Source organism: Nasonia vitripennis, chromosome 4 (genome assembly GCF_009193385.2).
Source record: "Nasonia vitripennis strain AsymCx chromosome 4, Nvit_psr_1.1, whole genome shotgun sequence".
Lineage (NCBI taxonomy): Eukaryota > Metazoa > Arthropoda > Insecta > Hymenoptera > Pteromalidae > Nasonia > Nasonia vitripennis.
In genome coordinates this window covers 10162173-10176919 of record NC_045760.1, presented here as the reverse complement: position 1 = coordinate 10176919, position 14747 = coordinate 10162173, and the positions used below count along the sequence as shown (strand labels likewise).

Below are 14747 nucleotides of genomic sequence, written 5' to 3'. Positions count from 1 at the left end.
GGTGGGGGTGGACGGATATCTGGGGCGTGTCAGCCGCGACGAAACTGTCTGCAACAGGTACGTCGAGAGCCGTATTGTGGCAACGGCGCATCGCCTTCAGTCCGCCGGAAAATCACGGCTTGCATAATAAATACATCAGACTCGTCGTCAGCTTCGCGAAATTGACCCAGTCTCGCTTCCCGGGCTGCCTCTTCGGAGAATTTTTCTTCGCATCGGTAAATTGAGAACGCGCCCGTAACTTGCCTGAGCTGCACCGCTCAAGGGTTGATGTATTAATATTAAGTGAAGAAAGGAGATAAGCGAGACGGGATTCTGCGGGTTTTGCAGTGTAGCAGAGAGATGACGAGATCATGGAAAAAGTATATTTATGTAACACGCGAACGATTTTCGCGTTTTTCGTACCTATTAATAGGGACTAAAGTGACTCTTTTTTGACCGGCGGGCAAAAAAAGTTATTTTAGCGGACAATAAAAACCTTTATTGCCCGCATATTCAAACAGCGGGCAAAAATGGCCTTTATTGCCCGCTAAAAAGTCTTTATTGCCCGCAAAAATTTTTTTTTGTAATTAAAAAAAAAAGTTTATTTTGATAAATTTGCATTATTTATTATTAAATAAAAAATGTACAAACTGTTATGTTCTTGAACAATATAATTTATAACTAAATATAAATTAACATTGTCGAAATTTCTTATTTTTTTCATTAAAACCCTTTACATAATACTTTATTTCATTTTTTTCCAATTTTCTCATTATAAATTCGGTACTGTTAAAATCAATTATTTATTTACAAAAAAAAAACAAAAATGAATTTGACTTTTATATAATGTTTGAACAAGACAAGAGCACGGTTGCCGTGTCAAAAAAGAGTCACATCAGTCCCTCTTAACACGTACGAAAAAACGCGAAAATACGTCCGCGCGTTACATAAAATATGGTGTGCACCAAGGGCTAAGTGGGCTTTTTGGCCTCGTGGATTTTGCAGTACTCGTCTGCGGCTCGTACTGCAAAATCCGCACTCGGCCTAAAAAAGCCCACTTTACGCCCTTGGTACACAATATACTATTATGAGGAATTGGAGAAAGGTTGTTAGGTAGGTGGCGACGCGGAGGAGATTGTGCTTTTGAAATGTGAGAGCGTGAACGAGATTGGAGATTTGCTCAGTCTTACAAAAGAACAAGGGGAATTCAGACGATAGACTGCGATGATCCTCTTTGTTGTGCAGACTTTTTTTTTTTTTTTTTTGAAGTAATAAGTTTCTAAGTACTACTTATATGCTAAAGCGCAGAAACCATAAAAACTTTTTCTTATCAGCGTAATCCTTTCACTCGTTCCTCTTAACCTCAAATTTTAAAGACGCATCCTTGATTCAGCAGCATTTGCATTCATACATTTATAGCCGCCCGAGATCTCATTCACCATTACTAGAATTTAAAGTCGTAATTCGCGCGCGGCTAATTTCGTGGAAGCGAAACTCGAGCGTTTCTATGCGGCATGCAAGATATTGGCTGTGTTGTGAGGAGAAGCGGCGTGATGGCGACATTTCATGCGAAATCGAGGTTTGATGTATATGGAGATGCGAAAGGAGGAAGATGACGTCAGTGTAGGATACGACGCACGAAGTTCTTTCTTACTGAAATTACAAAGCTGTGTGATATAGTGGATTTAATCTCTGGTACATATTTTGTTTAATCATACTCGAGGCAAAAAATACGACGCTTTTTAAATCTTGTATAAATAAATCGATGCAAAAGTTAACAGCCATAACATTTTCGTATAGTCTTGTATCCGCAGTAACCCGATAAATTCACGCTATCTTTAGCATCTGCAACATCTGTGGTGCTAACCCCAGCAATTTTTCCTATAACTTCTGCGATCACTCTCCATCGATACTTCCTTCCAGCATATTCATATCGTGCGCAACAAGGTCAAGAAGGGCTCGATAGTTCAGCCGATGGTTAATTTCCAATAGTTGCACCAACTGTTTCGCTACGGCTTCTCTTATATACCCACAGCTCTACCAACTCGATTCATTGATCTCGCATTACACGGTAAGCGAACGCGACTGCCGGAGCATAATTGGAATTGCATAAATGTGCATTAACGATACTCGTATGTCCGACTAGTCCACGGAATTACTACTTAGCAATGCTCATACATGGTTGCGTGGAGCATAATCAACGTCTGTTAGTGCGCTATACCTGCGAACCCTTCGATGAGTTTTAGTTATTCAAAAACTCGCACACGGTTGAACAGCACGATTAGCATTTTTCAACTTCGCATTTGTGTCACGCATATCCGTGGCATAAGTAGTTCTTTATTGTACCGTTCATGTCACTGACCGGATGGTGCAAAAAAAGACTGCTAATGCCACGTCATGACAGCAGATTTATTCTAGTCAGTGCTATAGAATAATGTTCGATACACGTGTCATAAGTCGTTCTTCATGGCACGGCGTTAAACACACATTGACACACTGTGCCGTAAAGGACGACTTATGCTAATAGTAACGTAATGTGATATCTCGAGTCGGGAGCAAATTCCTAAAATTCAGCTGCACTAAAACATCGAGTAGATCAAAGCGGCATTCCCCGATGACGTATTAAATCACCATCCGCAAATATAATTGTGATCGCACGAAGACAGGTGTTCGGCGGATTAGGCTTTTGCAGTAACGGCACATAGCCCGTAAATTATGGTTCCGAGGCTTGTCCAACTAATTGCGCATTAACGACGTGTAATCGTCATCGCCGTTACGCTCGTCCCGCGAGTCTAATGCGTCGAAGATTAGCTGAGCGCGCGAGCAGCAGTCGTTTGTCAAAATGATAAGCATCTGACTCGAGTCTTCATTTTGATTCTGGCGGGCGGTCTGGATATGGATTTGCGATTTCGGGCTCTTTATTTCGTGATGAGTAATGTGGATTACACGAGCTTGCCTGGATTTGCGCTTTAAAATCTCGTGTTTCTTTTTCGAGAATTCAACAGCATTTTTCGGCTGGATCTGCAGGGTTCGCTTGTTGACATTATCGATCGGTTCGGTCGGTGGCTCGCGCATGCAAAATTGATTCCGAAAGTGCGTTAACGAAAGTTCGATAATAATTCAAAGATTCGATGTACACATTCGTTTGCCAGAATAATAAATTCCCACAAAAAACGACACGTGCGTGCTGTCGACTATTGATTACCGAGTCGTTCCTCCTGCGATAGCGTAGCTAACGACCCAAGTGAAAAATCCATAGCCATCAATTACATGTACATTACGCTCAACGACACGCCTTCAATCAAGACCTCTCCGAACGCATTTCTATAAGCCATAAATTCACCGAGCTCTGCAATAAAGCGTACACGAGAACACAATGAAACGGTTAAACTTTCCGGACGAGGTTCAAATTCATCTATCATTTTCACTCGCCGCTACCACCGCAGTGTACACGCACACACACACACACACACACAAACACCAACGAACAAATGCGAGCGCCAAGTTTAAATCAATTTCACTCTCGCTCTATACGTTTTCCCGCTTAATTAACGAAAGAGCCGAAACGGGCTCGCTGTTGAACCAACGCACGCGAACTTTGCTTTCTTCGAGCTACGCCGCCGCACGTAATTTCGTTTGGCTCGTGACGAGAGGCCTTTCGAGGGCTGCGGCCGAGCTGCTAATTTGATGTATCGAGCTATGACGTTTCTATGTTGCCCTCCACCTGTCGTGTGAGCAGAGCACGAGAGAATTTTCGACTTTGATGGCGTCGAAATTTGAGATTGATGTGCATTGTTCGCGTTGATATTCGTCTCCCTTTTGATATATTTTGCCTGTCTTTTATTCGAAGTAGATATTAAGTCCATTTTATTCGTGAAAAACATCAGCATTTGGCCAGCCCTGGTCCGCCAACGCCACGAGAAAAATACTGTACAAAAGTAAGAATCCGAACTAGCCCTCCAAATTCACTCTCGTATTACTTTGACGCAGTCGCCTGGCACGTCCATCAAATCCGGTCAATCGCATGGTCCTTTCCCCCGAAATTCCCTCCACCATCTCTCTTTTTCTGTCGTACCCGAAAGATCTTTCCGTGTACTCTGTGCTATTTCGCGACGAAAAAAAAAACAACACAAACACTGACGAAGCTTATGCGAAGGCGTGAACGCGGCAACCGATTGACGTGAGCGCGAGGAAGATGGATACGGATAAGACAGCATGTGGGGGGCGTCGCTGAAATCGCCGACTGGCGTGAAAGCCGCCAGTCATCCTTTTAGCGTTTCTCTCTCTCCCTCACACACACACACACACACGCACCCACACACACACGGAATCTCTCTGGTGTGTGCGTGCGCGTGATCGTGTCGCTTTTGCATTTGAGTTATCTTCTCATCGGGACATCCATCTGACCGAAAGAGCCGGTACTAAAAATTTGAGGCATGAAAGCTTTTTTGATAGGTTTGGTACCCTGTTTTTTTACAAGGCAGAACAAGAATTCTATTTGGTCGCTAGAGTTGTGTTTCGGATTTGCGTCTGACCACATTTGTATGTTACTACGTTTTGCCATGTCAATTGAACTCCTGTTTGTGATTGCGAATTCATACTAATCGAACCAGCGTAGCGAATGATTCGGTACTCGATTAAAGCAGCGTCCATTGTATTTCATGTGCGTTTACCACATTTAATTACACATCAAATATAGTTCAATCATTTATACACATTCCCAGTTTGATTCCTCTACATTATACCAGCTTACACGGGACAGGAGCACAGAAGCGCATACCCAGCAGCAGCAGTAGAAAATCTCGAAAATTAAGCGTATTAGCAGCGTCTCCCTCTAAAGTAACGCAAAGTCTCTCTGTTCTTAACTCTCTTTCTCTCTCGCATAAGACACCTGCGTCCTCCTATCTCACGCGCCTCGTAATCCGGCACGTGCTCAACGCTCAGCCCGAACACTTTTCGTGTCGCGTTAGGGGGAACGTCCTCTTGCTAAGTACAAGCAGGTCGTTCTTCTCTTGTTGTGCTTCTTGCGCGTCGTAATGAAGTACCTCGCAAGGGTATCTCGATAAAAAAAATTTTCACTAAGTGGCTGACCCTCTTCGCGCTACTGATTATATTTTGTTTCGCTTCGCGCTATAAGTGATTCTAGAATAAACGATAATTTATTTGCAAATTCTGCGATGCATCATTGTCGATGTAATGAACTTTACGAGCGCATTGTTGCTTTTTTATTCCCTGTTTGTAAACGGTCACGTTTGCGTATACGCCTATTTTCCCATTCTACGCGCCACCTCCTTGTCCGCCCTTCGATACGTATACAAAGCCTTGATGCGTCTGCGCCGCATATTGAAAATTTTCCCGCGCGCCTTTCTTCCCGATCCTCATTCCTGCATAGTTTGAATAACAAGGGTGCGCCTCTCTCTCTCTCTTTCTCCATCGCAGCGCCCCTGTTTCGCTCGATATAAACATACCAGCCCGATCGGCGTCTCTCCCTTTTTTTCTTTCTTGTTTGCACGCCCACACGCGCTTGTTCCGAGTTATAATGATGCTTTTAGCTTATTCGCAAGAGATATGCGGGAAAAGAGCACACTCGAAAGGTATTCCTCTTTTGGATTCGGCTGATTGGATTTGGCTCGCGATACTTTTAACGAGAACACGAGAGATTCTCCGAGCTTGGAAATTATCGTCGTAAAAGAAAATGATCGAAAGAACCAACACACTTATTTAAAATAAGCCAAGTCGCGTCCAGCGCAATCAGTCCAATCGATCTATGTATATTACATCTCCGCAGCGATAACACTCGCGCGAGTAGCCGGAGGACTACTTCGCGAATAGAAAGGCCAAAGTAAAAAGAAAATCAGGACGAGGAAAAACGAGAGAGAAGAGGTGGCGCGGCGACTTCAATCTGTCGCTCGCGCGTAATTGAATCCCGTGCGCTGCTGCTCAATTGTCCTTGGTCGGGCCGCGGTTAATTAAACCGAGTCCTCTTCTCGCCCGTCGCGCGTCTTTTTTACCTCTCCGTCCCCCGCGTAGCCATCGGTCGCAACCTAATCGCACATTATTTTAAACTGATTGAAAGTTTTTACACCTCAGATTTTCAAGCACAATCATCTTTGGATTGGCGTTTGAAACTCGATTAAAACCACCGAAGCTGTAACGTTTGCAGCGAAACCATCTCGATGAAAAAATCGTCATGGTATAAAAAATGTATTTGCAAAGACAAAATAATTCCATCGACCATCTCTTCCGTGCGATACGAGCCATCGTAAAGCGAAGCTCAGCGCTAATGCTGCACATTCGACTCTCGCAACTATCATCTCACGTATGTAGTATACTAGACTTGGCGCAGTGCGCTGCGCGCACTGTATTAGACTATAATTTCATTAACTTATTAAATGGAATATAAATACTTGATTGATATTTTTAATATTTGTTTTCTATCACGGAAATATATCAAACTTTACAATATATGATTCATTTCGCGCTCATATAAATTTCAAAATTGCCGCGGTTTCGTCGCCAACTTCCTTTTAAAATTTTAAGGTTATGTCTCGAGAATAGAATAGTCTCGAGAGTAGAATGTCTCTAGAATATTATAAATACACAAATTATAATTTGATATGTATTATAGTATTATATTACATTTTTAATATTAGAATTAATTTTAGAAATCAAAAACAAATCAAAAAATTCTAACGATACTTTTGACGCATGCGCACTACATGAGCCAATCATATTGACGCATTCTTGGCTTCACTTCATCCGGTCATGACTTTTTTATATAGGGACGAGCGCGAGGAAGTCCATATCCCCCTATAGAGAAGCTCACGTTCGACCCTGACACAGGCTCATCGGCTAATCCTCCCCGAAAACGAAAAAATACTCACCCTTCGCGTCGCTCGAAATATGTCCTCGCACACTACTCGAATTCTTGCCGCGCTTTCTTCCCCATCGTCAAGGATACCTCTCTGCGTATCCGCATGCGCGAGCGCGTGATGGGCTCGATCTCTCAGGAATTATGCACGCGAGCAAGCCATCGGTTAGCCTTAATAACACGGACCGTAGTCGATCGGACGTGTCCCGCGCACTCGCGAGTAACGAAGCGTCGGCGCTTGCGGTTTATTCGACCTTGGACGAGACACGGATGACCCCGAGGCTGTACAGCAGCAACGGCGCTTTCGCCCTCGAGATGTTTGGACCAGTGAGAGTAAGTGAGAGGCGCCAGGCTGGTTATTATCCCGAGCACCTTGTAAACGGAAGCTTTCACGGGAGCGCGTATATGGAGGTACAGACCACTCGTGTATGGCTGGGCGCTGGTGTCTTGTAGCCGGAGGGGATATTACGCGTGTATACGTAAAGCTTCCTGTCGGGAAATGTGATTTGCGACTGCGCTCGAGTGTCTCGACAGGTGATGGATTTTGAGAGTCGAAATTTACTGTAAGAGGACTTGGAGATTGGGAAACTTTTTGTAGATAATATTCAGATTGCATTCGAAACACTGAAGACACATCAATTTTTTTCGGTCTGTTGAAACTCGTACTTGACCTATTTTACTCGGAAAGCCTTGAAACAATGAGTGCTGGTGTGAATTCGAAAAAAGAACGCACCTCTTTCAATTTTCAAAATGCTCTCATTGCATTATTAAATTTGTCGCACCGCTACTCTGGAAAGAAAATCACGAATAATTATTGCACGAAATATAAACTTACAGTTCAGCTCCTTATCGCTAGAAATGATAAGAAACGAGCGCAAGAAAGAAAAGCGTCGAGAGAAAAGCTCCAACGCTGCGTCGACTTTTCAAATATTAGAAACAAAATAAAAAGCAGTCGCGGCGCTAGCATCCGGGTCTCGTATTCCGGTATAATGCAAGACAATGAAAAATTCAGTAGCGCGTAGGTTTCTTGAGTTCTGCTCTTCTCGCGCGTATTTCATCGGTACACCAGAGAAGTACGGAGAGGATGAGAAATCTAGATGCTACGGGCATATTTCTCGAGTGAGCGCGAAACGAGAATAAGCGCGGAAAGATGAAATAACAGATGGTGATGCGGAATCGTTCCAGTATGCAAGAGAAAAAGTGTCCGTTGGATCGTACTAATGCATTTTTCGCCATTTCTACAGTCGATTTATCCCTGTCCACGCGTAACTGAAGAATACCAATTCCTTGTACTTTCATAACGTTAATTTATGTATTCTTATCCTGCAAACACTTCATTTACAAGGCTCACTCCATTAAATGTGATATCCCTCAATTTCCTCTAAAATCCAAAAATGTCCTTGCTTTGGGCGTCTCCTCCAGGCATAACTCAACACCTCCATAAAAGCCGCATAAAAAGGCAATCCTCACTGGCCAAATCAATAAACTCTCACTGCTCTCAAAGAGTAACCTAACCTCACAGTCTCCCTCTGTCTCTGTTACAGTGCGCAGCTTCGGTATGAGGGTTGTGGGAGGCAAGATCGGCAGTGACAATCGTCTCTACGCCGTTGTCGTGTGGACTGTTTCCGGAGGACCGGCCGACAAGGCCGGCTTGCAACGGGGTGATAAGGTAAGAGAGAGGGAGGAAGAAAATCCATGCATATATGTATGTAGTTGCTCGTTTACTCGTGCGACCCTTTTATACGCTACTCGGATCGTTTTTCTGCTCTGTCTTCTCGCTTCGTCTTTGTTTTACGACTAAGAAAAAATTTCCATTTTACGATCAACGTGCTCTTATTTACTACGCGACGTTTTTACAGGGCCATGTGTATGCTATGCGCAAAGCTTAATGTTGATTAATTAGAGGAAAATGGTTGATGTGGATATGAAATGAATGAATAAGGAAATCTTCAAAAAGAATCGATATCTAAAAAAAATTAATTCTTAAAAAAGTAAAAGGTTAGGCGAGTTTGATACAGGGTGGGCCATTTTAATCAAACCAGTCTAATAACTCCTAAATTAAGCCATGAACAGAAAAATTGTTCAGATGAAAGTTGTCCAGGATCAAGGGGGACATCTTTCTGTGCAATTAGTTTTGACCTTGAACTCAAATTTCAAGGTCATTTGAAGGTCAACTTTTTTTTTAAATAGGAACCCCTATTTTTGATAGCAGATTCGGAAAGAACAGGAAATTTTACGTCCGAAACGTCCGAAAGTCAACATCCTCTAAAAGCTCTGGCAGTCGATCTCTGAGCAATGCCAAATAGCTATTCTGGTTAACATTTTGACCGAAAAAATATGGCCCAATCAGGTAACCATTAATGATCCCACACCACACCATTAAACTCCATCGGTTTTGATGGTCAATAGCCTTGTACCAGTGGGGATTTACAGGTGACCAGTAGTGACTATTGTGCCTATTTAATTGACCATCGCTGCGAAATATAGCCTCGTCAGAAAACATAACAAATCTGAAAAAATCTGGATGATTTTGTAAAACTCCTAAAGCCCACTGGCAAAAATTAATACGCATTAGAAAATGGCGTGGCCTCAGATCATGAACTAATCTTATGTGGTAATCGTGATAGTGGAGATTATTGAGAATTCTCAATGTTCTTCGTGGTATACCGATTTCTCTTTCAATTTGTCGACTATTAATTTGTGGATTGAGATGAACAGCTGCTAAGGCGGCTATAACATTAGGATCATTTTCGTTGTATTCGTGGTGTCTGCGTTGACGACGAAGATGTCCATCACGAGCTCTTCGAAGTAATCTGAGTAATGTGTCGTGAGTAGGACGCCTTCTTAGAGGAAAGCGTTCAGCGTAAAGTCGCACTGCGGCTCTGGCATTGTTTTTGGTTTCGCCTAAGATCATTATCATATCAACAATTTCGTTGGATTGATAATCGCCCATGTTGAAAATTTTGTTTATAATAAGAAAAACTTTTTTATTTACATTCACTCTTTATTGAAATTGAAATTAAACCAAAATAAGAAAGTGACAACAAAAAAAGGAGGAATTTTCAAACTGTATAATTTTTAAATCAAATTTGTAACTTCTTATTTTCTTACGTTAAGACATTGTGATTTAAATTGAAGACAGCGTGAGAACAATCGTTACAATTCATATTAGATTAAAGAAATTCAACTTAAAAAAGAAACATCTAAACTGGAAGTGATGCACTTTGGCAAATACAATTATTAAAAATTTTTTTTAATATTACAAAAGCAAAATGCTGTTTAATATTTTATCTTAAATAATGTATTTTTTAACATCCTACCTTTATTGTTTAACCATTTTTTACGCTTTTGAAACGTTAAACTTTTACTTGACTCTGCTTCGACCGTGAATGAATTGACAACATTGTTTTTTAACGTTCCATTTCCCACTCCCATTAAGAACTCAGATATTTAAAATTATCATGTTTACTTCAAAATTTACTTTTGACCACTAAAAATTTGTTAACGAATGTTAAACAAGCATCCTAGTGAGAGGCAAGGGGACTCACAGTAAACAAGCACCCCAGTGAGAGGCAAGGAGACTCACGTTAAAAAAGCACCCCAAAGAGAACATAATCCTAATACGTCCACGTCGTTGTTCCTGGGTAGCGCTGAAATTAGGGAATTATTTTGTTTTCAAGGTAAATATATTCATGGTCATTGTCACATTGGGTTTGAATATTCATCATAAAAGTACATTAACTACGATTATTCTATCAGAAAATGCGATTAAATAGCAATTACAGTATTTCTTAACATTTGACCTTGAAATGACCTTGTGAAGGTCATGAAAAAAATTTTGAAATACCGTTTCGGACGCAAAATTTCCTGTTCTTTCCGAATCTGCTATCAAAAATAGGGGTTCCTATTTAAAAAAAAAAATTGACCTTCAAATGACCTTGAAATTTGAGTTCAAGGTCAAAACTAATTGCACAAAAAGATGTCCCCCTTGATCCTGGACAACTTTCATCTAAACAATTTTTCTGTTCATGGCTTAATTTAGGAGTTATTAGACTGGTTTGATTAAAATGGCCCACCCTGTATATTCCGCAACAAAATTACAGATAGAAAAGAACTGAGATCAATCAAACAACGTCAAGTTTATTATATTTAATCGTAATGAAGCAAAGAACAACTCTCAAGATAATTACTACGTCACTTGCCATGCCCGTTTCATTGTACTTATAGTGTTTGTATGACGTTCTAATATATATAAAAAGAAAATTTAGTTGTTCCCCAATAAACAAAATGAAACGGGCATGGCAAGTGACGTAGTAATTATCTTGAGAGTTGTTCTTTGCTTCATTACGATTAAATATAATAAACTTGACGTTGTTTGATTGATCTCAGTTCTTTTTTATCTGTAATTTTGTTGCGGAATATATCAAACTCGCCTAACTTTTTACTTTTTTAAGAGTTAATTCTTTTAGAGATTTTAATCCTTTTTTTAAAATTGTTTAAAGTATTTCATATTAAAAGTCGTAAAAATAAAATATAAGCATCTTTAGCACCATTCGACCACAGTTTTTTTGTAACATTTTTATTACTAAGATGAAATTACTGATTGTTCTAATATACATCACCCTCGAATTATTTCTACACCTAGACACCAAAAAACCATGATGCGCACCACCTAGACCTCGTCATCAGCCACCTTGTACATCTAGACACCGCCCTTGAATAATTTTTACACCTAGACACCAAGAACCACGGTGCGCGCCACCTAGACCTTGTCATCGGCTACCCTGGCAGGCTAGTTACTGTTACAGCTCCGGAACGCAGAGTATGCACTGGAAACCTCTTAATTCAAAATATCGTAATATATTATTATATTTTCTTGAGAAAGCAATTCTCATCTGTATATAGCTTTGCGGCTAACTTCACGGTTCTAACACTTCTTGCGGCTAACTTAACGGTTCTTACACATTTCGGGCTGAATAAGAAAAACGTAATTTTAGCATTTGTGGATTATACACTCACATATTATAAAAATAAGCAGCTTTTTCACTAATATTTTTGTTGGAAATCATAGTTTAGCTAAGAAAACATACTAATAAGCCAAAAAATCTTACGAACAGTAACTTATAAGCATTTTTTTCTTTATCATGAAAAATCCGAACACCAATATAGAAGTAAATAGTGTCACGGGTGTCGCGGCTTCGTCTGCTTCTCAAACTCGCCTTCGTGGCGATACCGCGCCACTTGATATAGAGCTCAGAAATCAATGTCCATTGTCAAACGTCTATTTTAAAATTTGAAAGATAAAGTTAAGCTCGTTAAGCTGCACAAACATAGTCGTAATTGGGGTGAAGGAGACCATAGAAATGTAGAGTCTTTATCCGTTGTTAAATCTGAAAGAAAACCCGCCTGACAACGATCAATTACCGGTGCTAGAAATTTCTTCTTTCGTGCACTGTATTCACGTCGTTCGGCTCCGCGAAGTCAGCCACACAATGACTATTCGGATTTCGAATTGTTACGAGGCGAACGGACGTTCTTATGTCGTAATAACGGAATCGAAAGAAAATCTATGATGGATTGAGATCGATTCCTCCGGTATTCTCACATTTAGTTTTCAATACCGCAGCACTATGCTTTTAATATATTATATTGCCTTGATACAATACTTATGTTTGTTTAATTTGGCATTTCCAAAGATTTTATTATGATCCCGCTGCTGGCACTGAAATTTATGCATCTGAATCTGGTTACGATCTTTAGTGTCGTGTGATCACATCAGCCTCTCCAGCTTTTGAACAACATTTAAATTCCACCTGATCAGTCCGCAATGAAATAAAACCTTCCATCGTGAAATCTACTTTTCAACCCCTTTGCGTACGCAGGACTCGAGCGCGAGACTCGCAATAATGAAATGGCTCTGCGATCTCGACACGAAATGAAGATTGAGCGGCAGCGGTGTCGAGGAGACGACAGCAGGCCAGTCAGAGCTTCATTGTAATTAATTACCTAGCGAACGATCGCCGCGCTCTAAAACAGCGTGTCGCGGTAATGCGGCGCGTGGGTTGCTACCACCGTTGCCTTTGCTTTTCGCAAAAGCTGCTTTCCCGATCAATTCGAATTAGTCGCCCGCGAAGAGCTGAGTAGTCCAGCAGTTTATCTGCGGTTTCGCTGATGATAGGCATGAATGAACGTCTCGGGAGTTAATGGAGAATCTTGAGAGCATTTACTGCTAGAACTTCGGTATTCGAATTCTTGAGTGATTTGAATTGATAAACGATTCGAAATAATTAACAGTGCTTTATTTCACAAACAAGCGTAAATAATTTGAAACTAAAACAAGCTCTCATCTGAACTATCGCAATAAGCTTTTCTCACGGTGTTTTCTTTAAAGAGCAAACAAACACATAGATACTTAGCAAAGGTATACACCAGCTTTTGCTGACACAAAACAAAGCTAGAATCAGTTGAACAAACTCAGATTTATCTCGAGCTTCGTACGAACAGCAGAGCAGAACGATAGCCCAGCAAAAGGATCGGCTTCATTTGTCGCTCTGGCATAATCAGTGTCACGTCCGTCCTTTCGCTCGCGAAAATCATCGCGATATCTCTCCGATTCCTCTCCTTCGTCCCGCGTTTTTTCTCAACGGTCTCAGCGAAATTTCAATTTGAAGCCGTTAAGGGGGCACACCACCTTGAAATTAAAATCAAATTTTTTCATTAAAAATTTATAAATACTTATATAAATGAACCAAATTTTTATTACTATTCTTAGGCATAATTACCTTTATTTTGATGGTTTTAGACCTTCTATATACCTCTATAATACCTACGTATAGTAGGGAGTCCATAATTCACTTACCGTAAGATTCCAAAGGAACGAATGGCCCAAATGAGCTCAAACTCTAGGATATTGTTTAAAAGTATATTAGTTATGGTATGAGTGAGGGGATTTGGTTTAAATTTCATAGAAAAAAAGTTACATGATAGTTATGTTAAAATTAATCAAAAATTGATAAAAAAAATCAGTAATATGCTTATAAAACTTTTCCTATGAAATTTAAACCAAATCCCCTCACTCATACCATAACTAATATACTTTTAAACAATATCCTACAGTTTGAGCTCATTTGGGCCATTCGTTCCTTTGGAATCTTACGGTAAGTGAATTATGGACTCCCTACTATACGTAGGTATTATAGAGGTATATAGAAGGTCTAAAACCATCAAAATAAAGGTAATTATGTCTAAGAATCCTCTCTTTAAAAAATGATGGCCTTTGTTGTGAAGCATTTAATACGTGATTCTGATTGGTTGCTGGTTGGTTGCCTAGGCAACGAGATCAGAACCGCGCTTTAAATTCATAACCCTCAAAACAGTCATAACTCATAACCCTGGTAGAAATGTTTGAGGTGTTTAAAATGAAATGTGGAAACCTTGATAACAGATAAAATATATGTAATATAACTAGCAAGACATTTTAGTAAAAATTAATCATTACCAAGAGTGTGTAGTATTACAACATGTGTATTGAAAAGTGGCACCCTAATCCCATTTGAAGTAGTAATAAAATGGTGAATATTATTTTGTTTTTTAAAATGTCAGTGAGAAGTTCAATTAAAAGAATAAAGAGTTTGAAGATATACTGTGTCTCGGTGCCCAAAGTCGCCCTCGGCGTGGTTTGAGAGGTGAATTTAAAGAAAAGTTCAGTATCCGAGTCACTAAGTTTAAGTCTATCATTATATAATGCTCTTTGAATTGTAAAAAGGCTACTAGACGTGTTACCTAGAAATATGTAACCTAGATGATTCTGATTTAACTATTTTCGTTCATATTTTCACATCCAGACTCATGCGAATTTTTTAATTGTTTCCATTTTTACATGGACAAAGTGATAAAT

The 14747-nt window shown here is 40.2% G+C and overlaps 1 protein-coding gene across 7 annotated transcripts in view; it reads left to right on the top strand.

Moving 5' to 3' along the window:
• The window catches only part of LOC100116327 (regulating synaptic membrane exocytosis protein 1), a 153642-nt gene that overhangs the window by 104379 nt on the left and 34516 nt on the right, over positions 1 to 14747 (top strand). For all 7 annotated transcript variants that reach the window (XR_004227595.1, XM_031929944.1, XM_031929942.1 and 4 more), the window contains exon 13: positions 8395 to 8519. Coding sequence is in view for 6 of the 7 variants with exons in the window: in XM_031929944.1 (XP_031785804.1) it covers positions 8395 to 8519 (125 nt within the window). In the remaining variant the exon portion in view is untranslated. The remainder of the gene's footprint in view (positions 1 to 8394; positions 8520 to 14747) is intronic.